The sequence below is a fragment of the Aplysia californica genome, unplaced genomic scaffold (assembly GCF_000002075.1).
Source record: "Aplysia californica isolate F4 #8 unplaced genomic scaffold, AplCal3.0 scaffold00121, whole genome shotgun sequence".
NCBI classification, from domain to species: domain Eukaryota; kingdom Metazoa; phylum Mollusca; class Gastropoda; order Aplysiida; family Aplysiidae; genus Aplysia; species Aplysia californica.
The window spans coordinates 871,051-892,714 of NW_004797391.1; the positions used below are offsets into that span (position 1 = coordinate 871,051).

The 21,664-nt window shown below is 39.7% G+C and overlaps 1 protein-coding gene across 2 annotated transcripts in view; it reads left to right on the plus strand.

Annotated features, from left to right (window-relative positions):
• The window catches only part of LOC101855182 (protein KIAA0100), a 73,162-nt gene that overhangs the window by 28,692 nt on the left and 22,806 nt on the right, over positions 1-21,664 (plus strand). For both annotated transcript variants that reach the window (XM_005096106.3, XM_005096107.3), the window contains exons 13-36: positions 316-494; positions 955-1,109; positions 1,659-1,825; positions 2,292-2,571; positions 3,643-3,749; positions 4,880-4,966; positions 5,386-5,509; positions 6,138-6,276; positions 6,818-6,929; positions 8,349-8,437; positions 9,327-9,396; positions 10,222-10,323; positions 11,376-11,435; positions 11,958-12,048; positions 13,039-13,249; positions 13,600-13,772; positions 15,628-15,726; positions 16,489-16,755; positions 17,220-17,316; positions 18,151-18,244; positions 18,578-18,724; positions 19,823-19,914; positions 20,403-20,508; positions 21,003-21,193. In XM_005096106.3, the coding sequence (XP_005096163.1) occupies positions 316-494; positions 955-1,109; positions 1,659-1,825; positions 2,292-2,571; positions 3,643-3,749; positions 4,880-4,966; positions 5,386-5,509; positions 6,138-6,276; positions 6,818-6,929; positions 8,349-8,437; positions 9,327-9,396; positions 10,222-10,323; positions 11,376-11,435; positions 11,958-12,048; positions 13,039-13,249; positions 13,600-13,772; positions 15,628-15,726; positions 16,489-16,755; positions 17,220-17,316; positions 18,151-18,244; positions 18,578-18,724; positions 19,823-19,914; positions 20,403-20,508; positions 21,003-21,193 (3,239 nt within the window). The remainder of the gene's footprint in view (positions 1-315; positions 495-954; positions 1,110-1,658; positions 1,826-2,291; positions 2,572-3,642; positions 3,750-4,879; positions 4,967-5,385; positions 5,510-6,137; positions 6,277-6,817; positions 6,930-8,348; positions 8,438-9,326; positions 9,397-10,221; positions 10,324-11,375; positions 11,436-11,957; positions 12,049-13,038; positions 13,250-13,599; positions 13,773-15,627; positions 15,727-16,488; positions 16,756-17,219; positions 17,317-18,150; positions 18,245-18,577; positions 18,725-19,822; positions 19,915-20,402; positions 20,509-21,002; positions 21,194-21,664) is intronic.

Below are 21,664 nucleotides of genomic sequence, written 5' to 3' on the forward strand. Positions count from 1 at the left end.
TTATTCGATTCTCAAAGTCTGCTTGCTGGGGGTGCTGTATCAAAGCCAACTTTGGAATGGACTTGGTGGTGGGTAGTTGGCGGCTGCTATGGTGTAGTTTGTTCTTTCTATCATCAAATACCTGTTTTTCTTATCTCTCCTCCTTTTTAGCGTTTGTTACTCTCTTGTAACACCTCGTATCTTTGGCACTTACATGACATAATTGTGTTGCAATTGCATAAAACTCTTTACTAAAACAAACGTAAATTATGTCGATGAGGGCATAAAACATTTTATAATCAATTGACTGAGGTTTTTCTTGTGTTCCTCGACCAGCTGCTCCGTGACTCTGTCGACTTGTTCCTGACGGTCACCTCGGGTTTTTTCCACTACCACCACGAGGAGGTGCAGTACTGGTTGTCTGTCTTCTCCAACATATTCCGGCTCCACCGGCGCACCACACGGGAGAGACCCAGGCGGCCGTTGAGGCTGAAAAGAACGAAGTCTGTACCAAGGTGAGTACAGTCGGATCATATATGATCTGATTGTTCATTCTGATTTGGTTTTGTATGGTCCTGTCTTTTTAACCAGCACCAAATGACCATCAGTGTGTAGACGTGCTTTTCTGTACTCAAACTGAACTAAAATACACGTATGTCTCAAAGGTGATCAGCTGTAGGTTCTTCCATCCATGATACAATTGATTTTTACATATATTTCGAGTCCATTTTCCATGTCAAATAAGGGTCCCTTTCCTTCCAAACAGCCATATATTTTTGAGGTGCCAATGCTGTTAACTTTTTGTGCTGGATAGTTTTGTGCTGGATAGTTTTGTGCTGGGATTTGCTTAACTTTGCCTGGCCAGTGGGATTGCAGTGGATGGCTGGAGGGAGCCTCCTGGTAGGTCAGACGTCTTCTCTTTCTCACTTATCGTTTTTGTTTAGCTATCTCTCAACAACTTTTCTTGTTTTCCAGTCCAACCTTGCTGTCATGGATGGCCGGTCGTAACTTCTCTACAGTGGTTGAGGTCACTGACCTCTCCTCCACAGTCTCGTCTGCCGCATGCACTGGGCTCCACGCACAACTCACACAGGCCAAGGTCCATGCCACGCTCAAGCCAGGGTCTGGAGGTGAGTGGGAGAGTGAAAGAGGGATGGATAGGGAAAGAGGGAAGGATAAATAGTGACATAGACAGAGAGAAATGGATGTGCAACGACTCACACTGACTAAGGTCCATTGCTATTCTCAAGGAAGAGGGAGGAAGAGAGGGGGGGAGGGGTAGAGAGAGAGACGGACAGAAAGATATGCATACCCAACTTGTACAGCTTAATGTGGAAAAGAGAGACAGAGAGTAAAAAAGGGAGATCAAGAATAAGAAAGAGAGACAAAGAGAGGAGGGTGGATACAAAGAGAAAGTGACAGAGGGAAGGAAGGAATCTAAATGTTCACCTCGTATAAGCCTCTGTTGGGACTCTGCTGAAGCCAAGATTTAGAGGTGCCACATTTCTTACCTGTCTTGGAATCTTTGTTGTTTTTTATGTGACCAAGAAAGTGACTAAACAAAAAAGAAAGAGAATGGTGGAGTCGGAGAAAGAGTGTAAAAATAAGTTTCAATATTTCATGGTGATGATTTACTTGAAACAAAATGGAGCTCATATGTTTTTCGTACTGCCCACCAGCTGCTGCGGAAGGTGCTGAATGGTTTAGCTCGTACAACGCTAGCTGTGAAGTAGACATTCAGTCTGTCGGCTGCTGGCTTGTGGATGCTAAACCAACAGGCGAGCTGCCCTCTGGTCGCAAGCACTACTGGGGGCAGATACTATACCTGGGAATTTTGCTCATGAAGGTAATTACATATATAAGTTTTGTTGTTCTTGTTGTTTTTTTGCAGGGTTGCTGAATATGAAAAATCTTTTTTCCTTTCAATTTTTTTATGTTGATGTGGAGGGAAAACTGCAAATTGTTTTGTTCTTTTGATTATCCCTGAAATGTCCCTTTTTCTAACTTGCTGACCAATATAGCTTTGTATTAGCAGCCAACATTTTTGTTTTAGTGTTTTAAATACCAGCACACTCCTGTCTATTTTGTATTTGTGTGATGGTTTTTTTCCCCCATAAATGTAAGTTCAGTTGCTATATTGTTGTATGGGTTTAACACCCTTTTCAACACAGCAAGGTTGTGTAATGAAGGGACAATACCTCCAAATTTTGTCAATTAAGAAAAAAGAATACTTTGTTCTGTTTTTCTGTCTAGCCATGATTTGTTCTTGTCTGACCATGATTTATTCTTCTGTCTGACTATTTGCCATGAAGGTGAAGAAATTTGGCACAGACCTCAAAGTGGAAGGCATGAAGGACAATATTCAGCTTGAGTGGTCATCTGCTCTCCACAACGCCCTCACACTTCTGCTGAGCACACTGCGTAAAACATGGCCACTTCCTGCTGCGGGGAGCCAAATGGGACACAGCGGTTCGGCTCAATCATCGGCGGAGGATGCAGTGCCACCGAGGCTGCTGGAGGAGAGGAGGGCATTCCACACCGTGAAATTTGACGTTTCCAACATCAATGTATTTGTCACAAATAGCGTCGGAGGTGAGCCCTGTTCTATTCCGCTTGGTTGTATGTTAATAATAATGATATTTTACATTCATGATATATGTTGTAATTTGAATATAAATAATAAATTAGAATAAAGATAAACAATTATTAAAGTAAATTGCAGTCATTTAGCACATATCTTAGGTTCTATGTGCTTTACAATTCATTGTTACCCCAACAGACTCTGAAACATTCCAAAACTGTCAGCTTTCTGAAAGAGTTAGTGCACACAGCCAGTTTACAGGAGTTCAAACTCTAACAAGCTGACATGATCTTTCGCTGTATTAAGGCGGGTAACCATTCTCTCATGGGTGACATGAGGGAAGTTCATGTACAATGCCCCAGGATTACAACATCTGATCCAGATCAGGATTTGAATCTATGACTTATGGTTGTGAGTCCAGCAGAGCTAAAAAAAAAATCAAAAGTGAAATTAAGGGATTTATAGAGGGAGAACTATAAAATGTCTCTCAAACATTATTTTGTTTCTATAATTTACAATTATATCTCAAGGATGGTGATAGGCTTCGGGGGGGTTTTTGGTGATAAATTTTTGGTCACCCAGTCTTTTGTTTACCTTGACCAAACTGTAATTTCCATGTAGTACAAGGAGGAGGGATGTTTGATAATCAGCTGTTATATCAGCAAAGGGCATAGCTCCCCCTTTGGTGAAGTGCTCTTCTGCATTACTATGTCTGGATTGTATGGGCAGCATCTTTTCAAAGATGGATGCAGAGTACAACTGGTAGATCCTTTTTCTTTACTATCCCTTTTTTTCTCTCTGTCTGTCTTGCTTTTCTCCACACTTAAGGATCATCATTGTGCTTCTCTCAACTCAAACAAAAAGCTTCTTTTTTTCAGTAATTACTATATCTTCACACTTCTACGTATGATTATGTATTGAATAAAGGCTCAGTCTAGCAGTTGTAACAGCAGTAAAAAGACACCTGGAAGTCCACACTGAGAGGATCCCACCTCATTCAAAATTGTCTATTTGTGTCTTGTTAGATTGTTAATCTTGTACTTGCAAAAAGTTCAATGACTTATGGTCTTTTTCGGTTCCAGCCAGCGTCATGCTACGAGTGGACAGTGTTGCTGTCCAGCACAGCCCATCACAGAGCATCCTGACTGTAGATGGAACCAAAGTTCAATATATTATCTGTGATAAACAGGTAGCAAAAAATGTTCTATAGTAATTCTTCAACTTCAAGCAATGTTTTCAGTTTTTATCAAACTTTAACAATTTTGTAATATTTTGCAGGTGTTTCTTATTCATGGTAGGTAGTTTTACAACCATAAATATTTCTGGAAAAGGCTGTATTATACTCAGTTGAACCTGCTTCAGTGACCACCTGTCCAAGACAAGCAACTATTTCCCACTTTTCCCCTTGGGTTTTAAAAATATTATAATGGCAGTGTCCAGGAGGACCACCTGTCTAAGATGACCACTTTTCTTCTGGGCAATGGTTGGATGGATTTATATTTGTCAATCTTATGAGCTTGTACGCCTTTTAGTCGATTAAAGCACTTCTGTTTTGGTTGATTCTATATTATGTTCATGATTCATCTGCTTCAGTTTTTTCGGCGATGTACCAAACCATTGTGTGGATAAGACTCTTGTTAGCTTTACACTTATGTAATTATACTTCCAGTTGTGACTAATTCAATAATACCTGTAAACAAGAGGGTCAATGTACAATATTACCTGTGAACAAGTTAACATGTTGTCTGAAATATCATTTCTAAGAAATTGACCCTCGTACTTATATAAATTGTTACTGTTTTGAAAACTAACGCTTAGAGGGGCTGACTACTGTTCATTCTGTCTGATGTTTTGTGAGTGTATTATTTGTTCAGTTCGCAAGGTAATGGACTGCTATACTTAATTTGTTTAAAGTTTTTTTGACCCGCTATCCCTTCCTATCAGAAATGAAAATGGCTTGAAGATCTTCTCTCTGTAAGGACAGAAACTGTATTGAAAATGGGGGAAAACCTCAAATGTGAAGTCAATTGTCCTATCTATGTTATGCAGTACTTATTGCTGTCAAGGGAATTTTCTTACCCCTGTTTGACCCTGCTACTAAGCATGGGCAAAAAAATCATTGAACTTAACTCATTTTCCTTGTAAAAGCAAAGATTATTCTGTGGTCATGCTTTTCTTCCCAGTGGTTTAGTACTGTTTGACATTATTCATTATTGTTTGAGTGGTAATGTTATCTTGTAGTGCTGTAAATTTCACGACTAAAGAGGATGTGTTAATTTATCTTTTCTCTCTCTTTCTTTCCTCCCCTCTCTGGTGCAGTACTTTCCCCTCAAACGTTCCACGGATATTCCAGAGCCAGTTGCCCATGTTCATCAAATCAAGGTCAAGTACTCTCCTGCCAACAAGGTGAGATTACTTCTTTTACAGGTTTTCAGTCTCACAGAACTGAGAAGCTGACACCTATGGAAATGTCCTGACATCATTTCATCAGCTGATCATTTACAAAAATTGGGGGAGTGTTGCGGACAAGAAGCCAGGGATGATTAATTTTAGATGATTGTAAATGTTTTATGCATCATGACACAATTTAGATCGTTTTGGGCATTTTGGAGGTGGAATGCATCAGTTTTACTTGTTGGGACCAACTTGGGCTGAAAGAGATAAAGCATAACAGCAGGGAGATATACTTGATAAGCTTCCTTTCGTGCTTTTTTACATGTATATTTTATGAAAGCCCTGAATTTCTTCCGATGGAGGATTAAGAAAATATATTTAATTTGATCTTTTCTCATTCAATATTTCCTTACTTTTTGTCCATCTTCTAGGAGTGCCGCGTCCACATTCTTCAGAACCTGAACGTCCGCTGGACTCCGGAGGTCCATCTTTGTCTCATCAGTGGCCTACAGGATGCCCGTGCTCTGCACACGCGTATCATGGTGCCTGAAGCTGGTAAGTCGCTACCTTAAAATTACAACAGTACCCAGTTTTGAGAAATTTAATGTAAAAAAATTTGTTCCACAACATGTAAAGCTTTTTGGAATGCAATTCTTTGAATATTTTGATAATGACTCCGTATAATCCTACGATTTTGATAGAACAAATAGAACTTTTGGTTTCTGACTTATAGGTTTTAGTAAATCAAAATAGCCAAAAATGTCAGATAGAACTTAGTAATTCTAAGGTAGCGAAGTGTCTTAGTGTGTCATTATACGTGAAGCTGATACATGTCTGATTGTTTCAGGATGCTGGAAGCTGGTAAGTGTAGATTTCTGATTGTGTCAAGTGCAAAAAGCTGATAAATGGAGAGGGCTGACTGAAGGAGTTGTGTTCTTTCAAAAATAACCGTAACTGTGAAGGGTAAAAATTAATAAAAAGTAAGTAAACCTAATATAATATGATTAATGATTAGAGATAAATCAAGAAGTGGAACAAACATGGATTAGGAAGCAATGCAAATTCAATTCATATGAAGTAAAATCTCTGCTGAGGTCACGTCCCTCTTGAAGGCATGTTTTATTATCCATTTATAATTTTTTTTTAAATGGATGTTGTTATTATGATGTGTTGTCCCTTTCAGAGGCAACTGGCACCAGCCCACCTGGGCAAGGTCCCTCCCCTTCTTCTGACCCACCAGCTAGCAGCAAATCGTCTGTATCCATCAACATCCTAATGCTGGCTGACATCAGTTTTGAGGCCAAGTTGTCCAGACAACACACGTGAGTAATGCAAGAATACAAGTTTGGGTTTAGTTTTAGGCTACTGCTCCTTTTGGCACAATTTGAGTTATTTCAGAATGGTGTTGGTTGGCCCTAGAAGGATAGAATGTTCAAGAACGACTGATCTTGATTTTGTTTTCATAAGTGCATACTAAGTTTTGTAAGATAAGTGATTCAACAACTTTTAATAAAAATGTCCTGTTTGTATTGGTTTAACACCCCTTTTAACACAATGTGGTCGTTTAAAAAGCCAGACTTCCGAATTGAAGGTCATGACTAGTAGGATAAAGCCAAATGGGTTGAGAGCTATGAAAACTATTATAAACAACCAAGTTCAAGAGCATCTCATTGGGGATTTGAACCATAGCCATATGCACCACAACCCTGTATAATACCAACTGTGCTAAGGATGTGCTAACAATTTTTCAAAGGCAATGTACACTTTTGTTGTCTTGTTATAAAAACAATTTTCTTGCAGTGAAACGTGTCCGCACAGAAGTATTATGTTTGAAAAATGGAGAAAAATATGTTTATTTCTCAGGCTGTCAGTGTACACTCAGAACCTCCTTGTGACCATGACCTTGCCTGACATTCTAATGGAGGTCAAGGACTTCAATATCAAATGTGATGGCCACAGTATTTTCAGCATAACTGTAAGTATTTCAGTGCCTTTGTTGCAAATTGGTCATGTGATTGGAAAACCATGCAGTAGTGTAAATCTAGCACTTGACCCCAAACAATTGTGCTCACAATGCTTCCCTTTTGAAAGCTGACAAACTCAAACTCCTGTAAATTTTTTTTTACTTACATAGTTCAGTATATGTATTAATTATAGTAATTATAAAGATCACTTTGTGGGTGGTTGGCAGATGCTTTGGTGTGGTTTGCTCTTTATTTCCTGTCAAACCTCTATAGTTCTTATCTCTCCCCCTTCTGTTTGTATGTTACTTTCTAGTAACCCATCTAATCTTCAGCATGTATGTGATGTCATCGTGTTGCTTGTGCCATAAAATCTTACTAACAACTAAGATCACTTCTGTAGCATCCACTACCTGTTAACTCACTTGCGACTGGGCCCTTTCACCAGTCACAAGCGTTGAAGAGTGGCGTTTTTGGGGGTATTTCAATAAATCACCACAACTCTCAGAATTACCCTATTGTAATCATTTTTTGACACAGTAAAGTAACATTCAAGCTTAATTTAATACAAAAAACTAAAGTTGTCTAAGTCTAATACTTTAATTTGTATGATTTTTTAAAAATTGGCATGAATTTGATTTTCCGAAAAATTTCCAAAGACGTGACAAGTAGAATGAAATTCACTGCAACAACAAAAATAAAAGTTCAAAGTGTTCTGGTTTGATTTGTATACATGTGCGAGTGTTTGGTGAAAATATAAAAGCTGGTCTGTGCATTGATTCAGACCCATACACTGAATTACATGAGACAGATGTACGGCACGACGTTGTGATTTCGTTGCGCGAAAAACAACACCGGTACTAGTGCTAGATCTAGCCCTAGAACTACGACTCGGGCCATGTTCGGGTACATATCCAGGATCCTAACTATTAAACTCATCATATTCTGAGACACTAGAACTAGTAAAACGTACAGAAGTATAGAAAACGGCGAAATTATGTGATTCTTGTACATGCGACTTCTTCGACCGTTACTACGACGCGACTGTCGGATTACTATGAGCTGTATAGAAAAAAACAAAGCGCGAGTTCCGGTCTGTTCAACCCCAGTTGGGGTTACTGTCCTTCACCTTCAATAACTTAAAAACTACCAGCCCCAGAGATACGAAACGAAGTCTAAGTAGCTCAGGCTTGGCCAAACAAGGGTACGAGGCGGGTCTCGCGATCCGTGCGTGATTTGTAGAGCGGAAAAAAAATTCCAAAGTTGGTCACGCAGGGCTTGTGAGACCCGTTGCGAGCGTCGCGGCGGGGGTCACGCAACTGTTGTGTGACCTGACTTAAGTGAGTTAATAGTCATTTTTATCAAAGGATAATGACAATTATGACAGTGAAGGCTTGTATACCTTATATATATTTTTCCCTCGACCTCTGCAGGGGTTTCAACTGGAGACCCTCCCAGCATCTGTCCTCAAGTCAGAGCGTGCACAGGCCAAAATTTTGGAGGATCAGACAAACAAAGCGTGGTATGTTCACAGTTTGTGTTGACATACTTCTGGAACTTATCATGTGCAAGAAAGTATTTCCTTTTTTTTTGTATGCCTTTACACCCGGAAACTTGTGTTGACGGGGCATACAGCAACTACATTTACTCATATTATTTAATAAAAAACATGAAGGCTTGTGTCAATACTACTTAAAACCCCTACATTCATCTTTTTGAAAAACACCTGGGGGCCAACTTCACCTACAATTTTGGCAGTCCTCTTGCAATATGTCTTCTAGCCCAAACAATTATTCCTGGAGAGACACAAGGGCACACCAAAACCTCTTTGCTTACTTTAAGGTGTTTTATACAGGTCTGAAAGACATGATCATCTGTCTGGTCTCCCTTTCGTCAAAGTCATACAGATGACTGATCAACTTTGAGCGTTTATGCCTGTGGCAAAAGAGTAAAGTGTCGCCAGAGGAATATTAATCCTAAATATTAAAATTTTATGGTGTAGTTTATACCATTTGTAGCCTTCTGTAAATATTGAATTGAAGAATTTGTCAAGCAGAATGAAATGCCTGTGTAAAATATAAATGTAACATTTAAGAAATAGCTCAAATATAGGTATAAAATTGTTTGGTTTCTGGAGTGAACATGATTGCTTTTACAATTGTGTGTTATTCACATAGTTCTGATAATTTTGATTTGTTTCTGATGTTTTTTTATTGCTGGTAATCTTCGTCATGACATTGAGTCTATTAATTATTACACTTGGACTCTCAAATTCAATATCATCATTGATATTTTCCTTGAAAGTGTGGATGGATTGTTTTGTATTTTTCAAAACAAAAATTTTTTTAAATGTATTATGGCCATTTTTTAAAAATTGTACAATTCTCATTCTCCTTTTTTTGCTTTCTCAGGGGCGTGTCATTTGAAAGCATAGACATCGTGTTCCCTTACCAGTACAACTTTGCTGCCTGCTATGAAGAGGTTTGTACTAAAGTTGTGTTTCTGTTGTACTGTGATATTTTGCAAAAGATAGTGAGACCTGTATCTTGGATTTGGATTTTAGACTTGATTCCTTGAGTGTAGACCATTTGACATTTATTAGTGGGAAATAAAAAATCAACCACATATAATTATTTAAAGCAATCTTGAGATGCAGTGTTTGTTTTTCTCCAAAATGTTTAATAATTTAGACGAATTTTCAAAAATAAATAAAGTAGTGTTTTCATTGATTCCATGGGGAAATTGGGTTTACGTTGTTAAGTACAATTCATATGTTTATTCAATAATTCACCAACTTAACAGCATAAAACACAAACTATTTTACCAATCTTATATTCCAGGTCTCCACTGTGTAGAGGCAGTTTCTGAGTTTGGGTTATAGCCTATTGCTCAATAACACACCCCCAACTGAAAATCTGTGTCATCAACTTGTCATCATTAATGCCTTTCTCACCCTGGATCAGAGTATTAGCCACAAACAACCACTTCCCACCTTTCTCTATCGAGGGCTAGCCTCTTATAATTATTCCATTTCTTCTCACTTTTCTGTTTGTCACTCTCTGTGACTCTTATCCAGGTTCCACATGGCCTTCTCCTTGATCTCTTACCCTGGGGATTCCAATCCAACAGTTTCTTTTTATGCATCAGCCAGTCAATTGCCAGAATGAAGAGGAAGTTATCAACATATGCTAGATATTATTGTGAACCTGAACTCACTTTGCTATTGTGTCACAGAACTTACGGTTTTCTTTTGACTTCACAACCTTTCTCTCTATGTCGTAGAACTAGCTCTGTTTGTGCTCCCAGGTGATGAACGCGGTCAAGTGGCTGAAGCTGGTGCACAAAGTCAAGAAGAAAGCTTTCACTGTGGACAGTCCCTTACCCCCTGATCTAAACATCAAGGTCAAGGTAAGTTGTCCATCTTGTTCTGGTCACTATGGTCAAGACTTATTCAGTTGACCTGAATGCTAAGGTCATGGTTAATCCCACTGACCTGTGAACATTCTTGAGGTCAAGGTAGGTTTCCTGACCTAAGTACTAAGGTCAAGGTAAGTTTTCCTGACCCTGAGCTCAGAAGATAAGGGAAGTTCCCTGACCTGAACATTGAGGTCAAAATAAGTTCCCAGACCTGACAATTCAGGTCAAAGTAAGTTTTCTGACATCAAGGTATATATTCCTGAATTAAACATCAAGTTCCAGGTAAACTCCCCCTGATCTGAACACCCAAGTTAAGGTAAGTAGTTTCCTTGAACAGTTTAAGTGCTCAGAACAAAACTATTTATCACCGGCAAGCTTTTAAAATGTTCTGCCCCAAGAAAGAAGCATTTTTCAGGACAGAAAAAAACAAATGTTTCATTCTTTAAGCTATTGTACCTGCATTATACATTTTTACTTGCTTTTTTCAACATTTTGAATTTAAATTTCAACAAAATATTTCTTGGGCATATGCAACCGATCTCACTGATTAGGAAACTGTTATAACTACAAAATAATTATTAAAAAAGCTATAATATTGATAATATTTAAAAAGATAAGAGTAATAATGATATTAATAATATGAATAATAAATAACAATAACAGGTTGCATTTATAAAGAACACGTAGAAAAGAGGAAATTCTATTGGTGCAGCAAAGTCCCAAGCAACAATTTTTCTTGCCTCAGGAATATTTTCTATTAATAGTAATAATAATAATACTAATACTGAGAATAGAATAATAGTTTCTATTTGTACAGCAATGTTCCTACAATTAGGTATGCTCTGAATGCTTTTTATTTTATACTAACCCAGACATGCTAGACCAAAAGGTTTTGTTGAACGTTTCTCATGAAACTGAGAAGGTTTTGGAATGTTATCATAACGTTTCAAAACATTCTCAGTTGAATTCAACTTACCCTTTTGGTCAATCTGTTCATCATTAAAAAGGTTTCAATTTGCTCTTGGTTTTTTGTTCTCTTTCAGATGCTTTCTATTGAGCTGAGTGACGATCCCTTTGAGGTGAAGATGGGATTAAACTATGAAGTAAGTATCTCATTGGTTATTTTGTCAGATATATTGTCGATCAGTTTCTGTAGCAGCTGGTTTGAGGATGTCAGATAATTTCATCAACAGTTTGGCACAATATTTTGGCATCTGTGATGTGATGTAGTGATTGAGGCTTACTGTCAGTCATGCATGCAAAAGACATAAGTTCAATTCCTATTTTGGTAAGCTATTTAATTGATTATCTTCATCTCTTTGTGGGACACACCATCCCACAGTGTACAGGATGGCCTGTACAGGCAGGATTAAAGTAGCCCATCTCCAAAATGAACTCAAATGTTTCTCTGGGATTTTACATCAGCAGATACTTGGAGACATTAATCTTGATAAATTTCCCACACTCTTTTACAATTTTCTACCACTCTTGATCCATCATTGGTGGTTTGTCTCTTTAATATTTTTCAGGTATTTTTTTAGAGTTTTGTCTGCGCTGTAGAGCTGTAGTAATGTTTAGAGTGCTCATCAACCTATAGCTCTGTGGTATGGTTTTTCTTCATCCAGTTACTGAAAGATGAAGGCATTGAGAGCAAGAAAAGAAAAGAAGTGATGGACGCTAAACTTCTGGATCTGCAGAAAAAGCAGTTCATTCCAGGTAAGTCTCAATGTTGAACTCTAACCGTTTAACTCGTTTCGTGTTCTAAAACTGTTGCTGATGTCATTCTGTAGATCCTCAGAGAAATCTTTCCAGGAAAAGAATGGACATTTTCCATATCTCATTTAGCTTTGAATTACACTTTCTTGAAATTACTTTCGATCAAGCAACTTTTTTTTTTTTTTTTTGCATAATGAAATGTTTTCATGAAACCAGTTACATAGTTGGAGCATAACACCGCTCTTCATTGCATCTACTTTTGTTATTACTTGGCTTAGGCTACAACTCGGCAAAAGCAACAATGTCAACATTAGCAACTCCAACCACAACAATGACAACAACAATAACAACCACAACAACAGCTGTGACAATGACAATAACAGCAATGATAACCATAATAATGGCAACAACAACAACAACAACATAAACAATAACAATACTAATAACAACAATAATACCTTTTCACACCTTGTCCTCAGTGTTGGGGTCACTACAGTCAGAACATGTCCATCTCTGCTCTCCCCCCCCCCCCCCCTTCAGGATCCATCCCAGAATTTGTTTGCTTATAGTCTCCATCATAATCTGGTTGGAGATCCGTCGGACTGGTTTGCACAGGTGGCTGTGTTTCCCTTCTCCTCTTTGGATCCCCTTCTCCTTCAATCTACCAAGGGTGTGGGAACCGCTATCTGCCCTATTCTTCCTCAAATTTTCCCTTACTGTGGTTAGGACCGTTGGTGGGTTCAGTGTCAAATTCCCTCCCACTTTTGCTTCTCCAGCCAGCTTCTCTGCTCTCTCGTTGCCGGTTACCCCTGTGTGGCTCGGACAGAAGATCCAATAATACCTTGTCACTCCTTGTCCACAGTGTTGGGGTCACTACAGTTGGAACAACAATAATGACAATAATTAGAACAACATCAGAAATGACTTCAGCAACAAGAGCAACAAGGATATTGTTTCACCACCATGTTGCATGAATGTATATTCCTTCAGTAAACAAGAGAGAGGAGTTGTTTGCCAGCCTGCACAAGAGGAATTCTGAGATCTACATTCAGCGATCCCAGCAGCTGTACAACGCAGCCCCCATCCGCACACAGCTCTTTACCTGGCTCATGGAGGACTTGACTATTACGGCACTGGCTGACAGGTCTTTCCACGGCACGGAGAATGTCTTGAAAAACATGCGGGACATTGACTCTGAGAGGTGATTGTAGTAGTAGAGACGGGCAGTGTTGGGGTGAGGGGTATTCAAATGCAAGGTAATGGTTGGGGGGGAGTCGCTGAACTGTAGGGAGCAAGAGATAGAGTGAGAGAGAGAGAGGGGAAGGGTCTGCTGACTGTCTGTCTGTCTTACTTTTCACTGCATTGAGTGATGGTTATGTTTGTCTCAATGTTTGCAGTGACCTGTGCACATACCCAGCTATGCACTCTATGCTTGTGGCGCACAAACTGGAATTGTTCTTAAATGGAACTTACTCTTGTCTTTCTCTACAAAATTCCTCACTGTATTAACAAGTGTTTTTGTCCTTCCATGGACCAAAAATCTCTTCTTAGTCCATTCCCGAAGGAACCAATCAACTTTATAACGCTATGGTGCCGCTATGTCAGTGCCAGCGTCAAGCTGTGGTCAGTGTCGCTCAGAGACTTCCCTCGACCCATGGTGGACATCCAGGCTATGCACGTGTGGGGCCGACTGGTTGGGGCAGAGCGAGAGGGAACAGCAAGGGGTGAGTGAATACAATATATATGTCATGACGCGGTGCACGTCGGTTCTTGGGCATGTGGAGTTATTGGCATCATCTTAAAGCTTGTTAATTTGTCTTGCTTTAGGTGAAAAAAATGCCCATCTATCTTGAACAGGTGTCAAGATATTTGAGGTTGAAGGAGATGGGGGTCGCCTGGTTTCAGAGGTAAAAATAGCGAGAAAATGGCCACCAAAGTTCGGTGGTTTTTATAGCATGAAAGTCCTTGGAAACTTATATTTTACATTTTTTTGCCTTTATTCAATGTTTTTCAGTAAAGTCCACACACTGTATTTTTAAATGGACATTAAAGGTGTTGAGTCCAAAAAATAAAAATTCTATAAAAATTGCCAAACTGGCTGGAAAATGCCAGTTTTTTAAAATTTCATTATTTTGACGAGCGCCTGATTTCTCCACGACACCTCACATATGTCACTTTTATTTTTCATCCCTAAACAGAAATTTGGTTAAAATGATAATACATGCAAAACGTTACGATAAAAAGCATGAAAAGATTTTGAGATACTTCACAACTTCCATTATTTTTTAATCCACCCTCGTAATACATAATATCACACCAATGCAATCTTACAAACACTCTACATTGCTAGTTCCTACATTGCCATGCCCTGTTTTTGAGCTTGGGTTATCGTGTCTTGCTCAAAAACACGGCCCAGTGATGCTGCATCATGGACACATGCTTTACATCAGGCTGAGCTTGAACTTACGAGCCCTTCGGCTGCTGGGGCAAGTATTGCTGAATTAAGCATATTACCGTTCAGACCTGATATAACAGGGATGGTGGGAGTAGAGAAAATTTCCTGTTATATCCGATCCCTGTTAAATCAGAAATTCAAGGAAAGTAAGCATTTGTGGACTAATCCAGCTGTACTTATTCATGGGTAGTTTCCTTTACCACAAGTACCCACGAACATGGGTTTTGGCACCAACTTTCTCCTTGCCTCCTTAAACCACATCAGAAGAGCTTGGTCTACAGCATCTGCATCGGGTAGTCTCATCTTCTTCCAATCGAGAGCAAACTTTCCATTGGAGTATATGCCACTAGTTTCTCTCTATCCTTGATAATGGTGTGAATCGACCCTTGTGGAATGTCGAACTGACGACAAACCTCTGCCAGTGGAGCTTGCTTTTTGTCAACAGCCTGGATTATTTAGCGTATTTTTTTGGTCAATTGAAAGGCATTTTCTCTCGTGCTTGACATCGTTGGTGACACATTATGCGTACGTGTTGCTAGGTTTCTGACTAGATCGAGGTCTGCAGCACACTGCAGCCCTCTCTCGCTTCACACACTGCGTGTGCTTGCAGTGGCATGGCTTGCATGGGCTTGCTCCATCACTCTCTTTCTCTCTCTCTCTCTCTCTCTCTCGTACTTTTTACTCATTGTTAACGAGCCTTTGTCCCTGCTATAACCGGTTGGGCTCCGATGAGGCCCTGTTATTGCCGATAATTTTTAATAGAGACAAAGAGTAGGAAAAAAAGGGGATTTTAAAAATCCCTGTTAATACCGGATCCCTGTTATTACCGGGCCTGTTATATATGGTTTCCACTGTATGTCTTTTTGTTGTTCCATGGAAGTTTCAAGCTTCAGTGAGGCTCTAGAAATCAAGAGGTAGTAGGAGCTAGTATTTAGTGTAAGTTCTCTTCAAATAACATGCAACTGATTCTTTTTATGGCATGTTTCCTTTTAACTTTTTTATTTCTTTTTATTGTAAATGCTTTACACCCTTTGTCAACTCTTTTTATCAATTAGGAGGTGTAATATTTTTGTTGCTTTTGTTTGAAATTATGTTCCTTTTCTGTATTCTTCTGACTTACACAGCAAAAAGAACATGCACTGTGGAGGTGGATGAGCCCTGGACCACCATGGCTGTGGAGAGAAATCTGCCGTCGCTGAAATTCTTCCATGATTTTAGCTGTGGTGAGTTTTCAGTAGACATGTTAGGACTTAAAATCCACGGTAGTAGTCTGATGGCCCTGTCAAAATTACAGCTCCTTTGTGCTAAGTTGGGGGGACATGTTTACTCTTAAATTCAAAATAAATGAATGGGCCACAAGTTTGTTGTTCTCTTGGAGAAGAAGAAATTTCAGTGTTCCTTCTGATTTTTTTACAGAATAATCTAAACATGCTCTTAATTTGATCTAATGTTTTTACCATTTATTCCTTCAATTGGCTTGATGAGGGGGAACAAGAAAAAAGCAAAATCTCTTACTGATACGTGTAGGGAAAATTTGGGTCCTGATTCTTAGATGACATCACTCCGTTTATGATGTCTTTAATCCCTACCATATCGTCGTTTCTAGGGTCCATTGAGTCTCTGTTTACTTGTCAATAACCATGGTTGGTTGGAGGCTGCCACTGGTAGGTCCTACTTCTTTTCCTTCCCTCTCTTGTTTCTGTCTCTCTTGCCTTTTCCCTACACTGAACAACCATTGTGAGTGGATGGCAGGTGCTCTGGATCAAACATCTATTGTTCTTATCTCTCTTCCTTTCTTTTGTGTTTGTTACTCTCTTGTAACACCTCTAATCTTCGGCACTTCTATGACCTTATTGTGTTGCAAGTGCCATCAAATTCTAACTAAAACTTTTTTTCAAAAACCCTAACTTTTATTGTGTTGATGTTCCTCTCATTACTCAAACAAAAAATTGCAAACAACTTTTCTACTCTGGGGATGTTTACAGACATGAGCAGCCTGACCCTGGCCTATGGCGTGTGCTGGGAGCCAGCTGTCGCGCTCTACAACCTGAGCATGGACCGCATCAACAAGCCCTCGGTGGACCCCAGCCGGCCGCTCCCATTCTGGGACAAGATGCGTTTGCTGTTCCACGGCCGGTTCACGGCCTCCATCAGCTGCATGAGCTGGCTGTACCATGCCTCGCTCGACCCTTACAACAACACTGAGCTCATGGACTGGACCTGGACCAAGCTTCTGTTGGACTGGACCAATGGTGAGTCGTGGTTCATGGGTTGTGGGTAGTGGTTTGGAGGGTGATAATTTGTGGGTTAGGGGTGGCGGGTTGGGGGGGGGAGTACTTTGTGGGTTGGGAATGGTGGTTCATGTGTTGTGGGTCATGGTTCGTGGTTGGTTATTCAGGGGTTGTGGGTGGTGGTTTGTGTGTTGTGAGTGGTGATTTGTGGGCTATAGATTCTGGTTTGTTTGTTGTGAATGGTGATTTGTGGGCTGTAGATGGTGGGTTGTGGGAGGTGTGGAATAGGGCTGTGGGAGGTGGTCTGTGAGTTGAGGATTATATGCCTGGAATATATAATTTCAAAATTTTGCTGACACACATTTTTTCAAAGTTTAAATTGTTACAATTTTGTAATTTTTATCATTTCACTGAAAATATTGAGGTTTTTTTCATTTTCTTTTTTTTTTTCTTTGGTACCTGTCAGACCTGTCTTTCATTTGCAGCTCAGTTTGTTTTGCAAGGCGACCTCGACATTTCTGTGCGGACAGCTTCCAAGTATAATGAAAGCAAGTTGCTGCACCTACCCAATTTGACCTTCAGGTATAGCATTATTTTGTTTTTGGCACATCTGTGGCGCGTAGTAACATAGCTTTATTCTAGTGGTGTCTATGGTCTAGTAGTTAGACTGTAGGGCTCAACCAGAAGGTCATGGGTTGGAATCCCATCTGTGGCCCAATGTTTTTTTCCATGAAAAAGGCACTTTACATGAATTTTTCTCACTTCCCCTGATGTAACTGGGTACCCGGCCATAGACAGCATAAGATCTTATCACTATGCTAGTGTTTTGGCGCTTGTAAAATGGCAGCTTGCTCTGTTTTCTTCGTGGGAAGCTGCAAATATTTTAAAGTGTTCCAGTGTCTGCTGGGGTAATGATAATTATTAGACTCATAGAAAAATGCTTAGAGCGTGAATGCACTATGTAAATGAAATTATTATTTATTATTATTATTATTATCCTTAATATTAATATTATTATAATTTTAGAAGCAGGCACCCCTCAGCCTTATTGCATTGTAGACTCAGAGGCCTATCAGTTTCATCTTTTGTTCTGCACTTTGTTACTGTCCCATTTGAAAAAAAATAGATTTCCTGACATTTCATACAAAGTATATTTAACCTGTATTTAGATCTTGATTATATTATCTTTCATCTCTTAGAGAGAGAGGGGGGGGGGGGGGGGGTAAGGGAGGGAAAGAGACAAAGAGAGATAGAGAGAGAGAGAGAATAATGATCATCATTTTACCTTGACTGATTTCTGTCTTTCACCGTTGTCATATTCAGTTGTATTTTACAAACTTTTAGTCTGACATGGCAAGTACTTCTAAGAAATAAAATTGTTCTAAAACTTATTTCACGATTCCTATTCATTTCCAGAGTGTGCCTGGAATGGTTGTGCCTTGGAGATGCCAATGACCACCACCCAGTGATGCCATGTGCGCCAGATAAAGTGCCTGACTTCTCACTGGAGGTTCGAACTCTCAAAGGCTTCATGCTATTTTGTTGGACGCTGACTTTTCCCCTTTCTTTTTGTTCAACAATACATTAAACATCATACAGGTTAAGTTGCACATACAACATAAAGGGAAAATATCTACACTATTGAACATACATTTCATGCATTATGAGATATTTCAGTTGTGGGTCAGAGCTTTCATTTAATAAAATTTGTTTAAAACTGAGATTGAACTGATCTAAAAAAAAAAAAAAGGAGATATTCTCTCCATGGTTCTGGTATTTCGTCGTTTATAGTTTTGAGGTTGTGGACACCTAACAGCTCTGTTTTGTATTTATTCTTTTACAGGAACATGATTCTTTCCGAGCTTTCCGCTCCCAGAATCTAAACCTTGACCTTAGTCTGAAGACAAGACCTGTTGCCGACAACTTGCTGGATATCCCATCATGCCCAGAGCTGTATGCCAGCACGCTTCGTTTCCTGGAGAAAATAAAGGTGTGTTTTCTCCATACAAATGTTTGTCAAGAGATTTTGAACTTTTTTTATCAGAAGTATCATTTGTTGGGGCGTAGATCTGAACTATATTCATGTTGTTGCTCTTGATCCTTGTGGTGAATGAAACCATGATGATCCTCTCCCAGTGTGGTTCCCATCTTCAAAATAATTTCTTGGCATACTTAATATGATTCCAACTCCTTCTGCATGGTGCTTGTCTCTCCTGTCAGAATACAATATCTGTTCCCCCGAGCTGAGTTATTTCTGTCTAGACTGTATCCAGTGGGTTTCGCTGACTCCTTGTATTTGCAGCCTGTGTCTCTTCATTTCATGTGATATTTGAGCTCTCTTTCCTGTTTCGTACCAGGTGCAAAAATTCCACAATGCAGTCTGGAGAGACTTGTTTGATAGAGAAGGTTTCGGGTCAGTAGAGCCATTTGGCTTTGTCATGTTGTCCACTGTCCTTCATTGTTGGTACTATTGTTGCAGAAGCTCCTCTGTGTCCCAAGGCTGAAAGATGAGACGTGTTTGCTTATGTTTCTGTAACTTTTTTAGTAGTTTTTACAGGGTCGGGTAGTTGGCCCTCCGCCAACTGGTTCTTTTTGGGAGACTAGACCTGTGTACCTTTAGTCAACTCTTATGACATGCAGTATCACGACTATGCCCCCCCCCCCCTTTCCCCAACCTCACAGTATTTACTTGCTAATTGTCAGAAGAAAGGCTGTATAAATGACAATGTTTCCTCTTTAATTTAAAATCTAATTTATGATGCCTCCATTACAGGCTTCTGTGGGGAAATATATAGGCTTTTCACCTTTGCATGCTGTAGATGTGAGATCAATTCCTGGATGGGGAAGTCAATGGGATACTGTGTCCAATTCCGCCTGGGCTGGTCCTGACAGGCAGGCTGGGTGGAAGCAGTCCAACTCATAAAGGATATAATTTGTGTCATTATGGGCATAAAACATTTATAATTTTTTTAAAGAGCTTTCGCTCTAGGGGTATGTTACATTGTGTGTGTGTTACAGTTGGTCGGTCGGTTTGGCTGACTTTCTTTTGTGCGTCATGACTGTCTTGTGTGTGTTGATCTATTTTTAGAACTGTATGTTCAGCGTTACACGTCCCGTGAGGAGGGGCAAGCTGTTTGGAGTGATCACCCCGCGACGACTACAGCTGACGAGACACTACAAGTGAGTGGGTTGGATTTTTTTTTCTTTTGATATGAGTTGACACAATTATGTTTGCTTTGTGACTGGGTACAGTTGTGTTCTCTTTTTATTACCTGGTGACCAAAGTGCTTTCAAGGGCTTTAATAGTTGGGTAGGTACCATGCTTAACAATGATATGGATAAGCTTGCTAAATTGTGGTACCGTGTCTTAAGTGAATGGGTTTCATTTCTGTTCTGGAAAAGTAAAAACATTATCTCTGTCTCTGAGTTCTTACCTGCATTTTCACTGTGATATGTAGAAGACTTGAGTTTGATACCCGTATGGAGAGAATTTTTATGGAGTATTGTATTTTATGGAGCCTTACTGTTGGGATGTTGTATCTCAACTAGCCTGGATCGGCCCTTACAGACAGGGTGGAAGCCTGCCTTCTAAATTATCTAAATTGTGTCAATGGGGGTGCAAAAACACCTACATTAACAAAATTTTAAAAAACGATTTCTTCTCGCAGGAAGATCAAGTTGTCCGTGGACTTTCACAAGTTTGCCATTTGTCACTGGATGTCCAACGCCAAGGAAAACGGTGCTGAGCTCATCTCTGATTCCTTTGTTCTACAGGTCAGTGTTTAGAAACATATAGAGGGGGTGGTTGGCTGGTGTGCTGGTGTAGTTCTTTCTTTCTTTTTAATATCAAACATCTGTTGTCTTTATCTTTATTTCTTTTATTTTTGTTTGTTATTCTCTTGTAACACCTCTAATCTTCTGCATTTGTATGACCTAATTGCATTGCAAATGCTGTAAAACTCTACGTAAAACAAAAGATTTTAGTTTTCTATAAGTTTTTAATTCTCTCTCATGGAGGAGCAAAGTGCTCTGCCTTTGATGTGGCCTCAAATGTGGTTAGAAGGATGTGTTACTCTTCTATTAATTTTCTTACTTTTTTCACCTTTTCACTTTTTCTTTCTGTTAATGATGATTGGAGGATGCCACTAGTAGGTCCCAGTTCTTTTGCTTTCTTTATGTTGTTTCTCTCTGTCCATCTTGTTGTTCCTTTTACTCATTGTGTCAATGAGTTTCTTTTGACTAAAACTAAACAAAAACTCCCCAACCAGATGTGCAATCGTCTGAACCTGGTGCCCTTGGAGGACGGTTTGTTGCACCGGCCACGAGCTGACTGGAGCATCAAGTACCTGAAGTGTCAGCTGGGACCTACGCGCATCTACCTGTGCAAAAACATGGGCAAGGATGAGGCAGGAGCCACACCTGAGCCCGCCGACCGGAGTTTCTTCCTCAGTGTCACTAAGTCAGTCTTCATTCACTGTAGCACTTATTTATGTATTTGCCGACTCACATGTTATAACTAGGCAGTTTAGTGAACACGCTCGCGGCAGGGCGAATCGGCCGCGGTACGCCTCGTAGATTTTTGTGACCGGCCGTGAAGCCTCGCGCTGCGGTGGGTCTAAACAACTCACAGTTTTGTTTCGTTTTGCAAATTGCACTACCACTCCCGATACATCTTTTTAAACAGAAAAGAAAGGTCTTCAAAATGGCGGTCTTCGCGTGAAAATCGATTCAGTAGAACTGGAAATATTTGCATCTGAAAACAAGGCAGTTTTTACAACGCGATAAAATGAAAACTACTGGCTGTATATTTATGAATCTTTCAGAAGTTATAGATTATCCATTCTAGTTTCTTTTGACACCCGAGTTGTTTAGGTTGAACTTCGCACAACGCTACGGCGCTTCCCGTAAAAATGCATACAAAAAGCCGAAA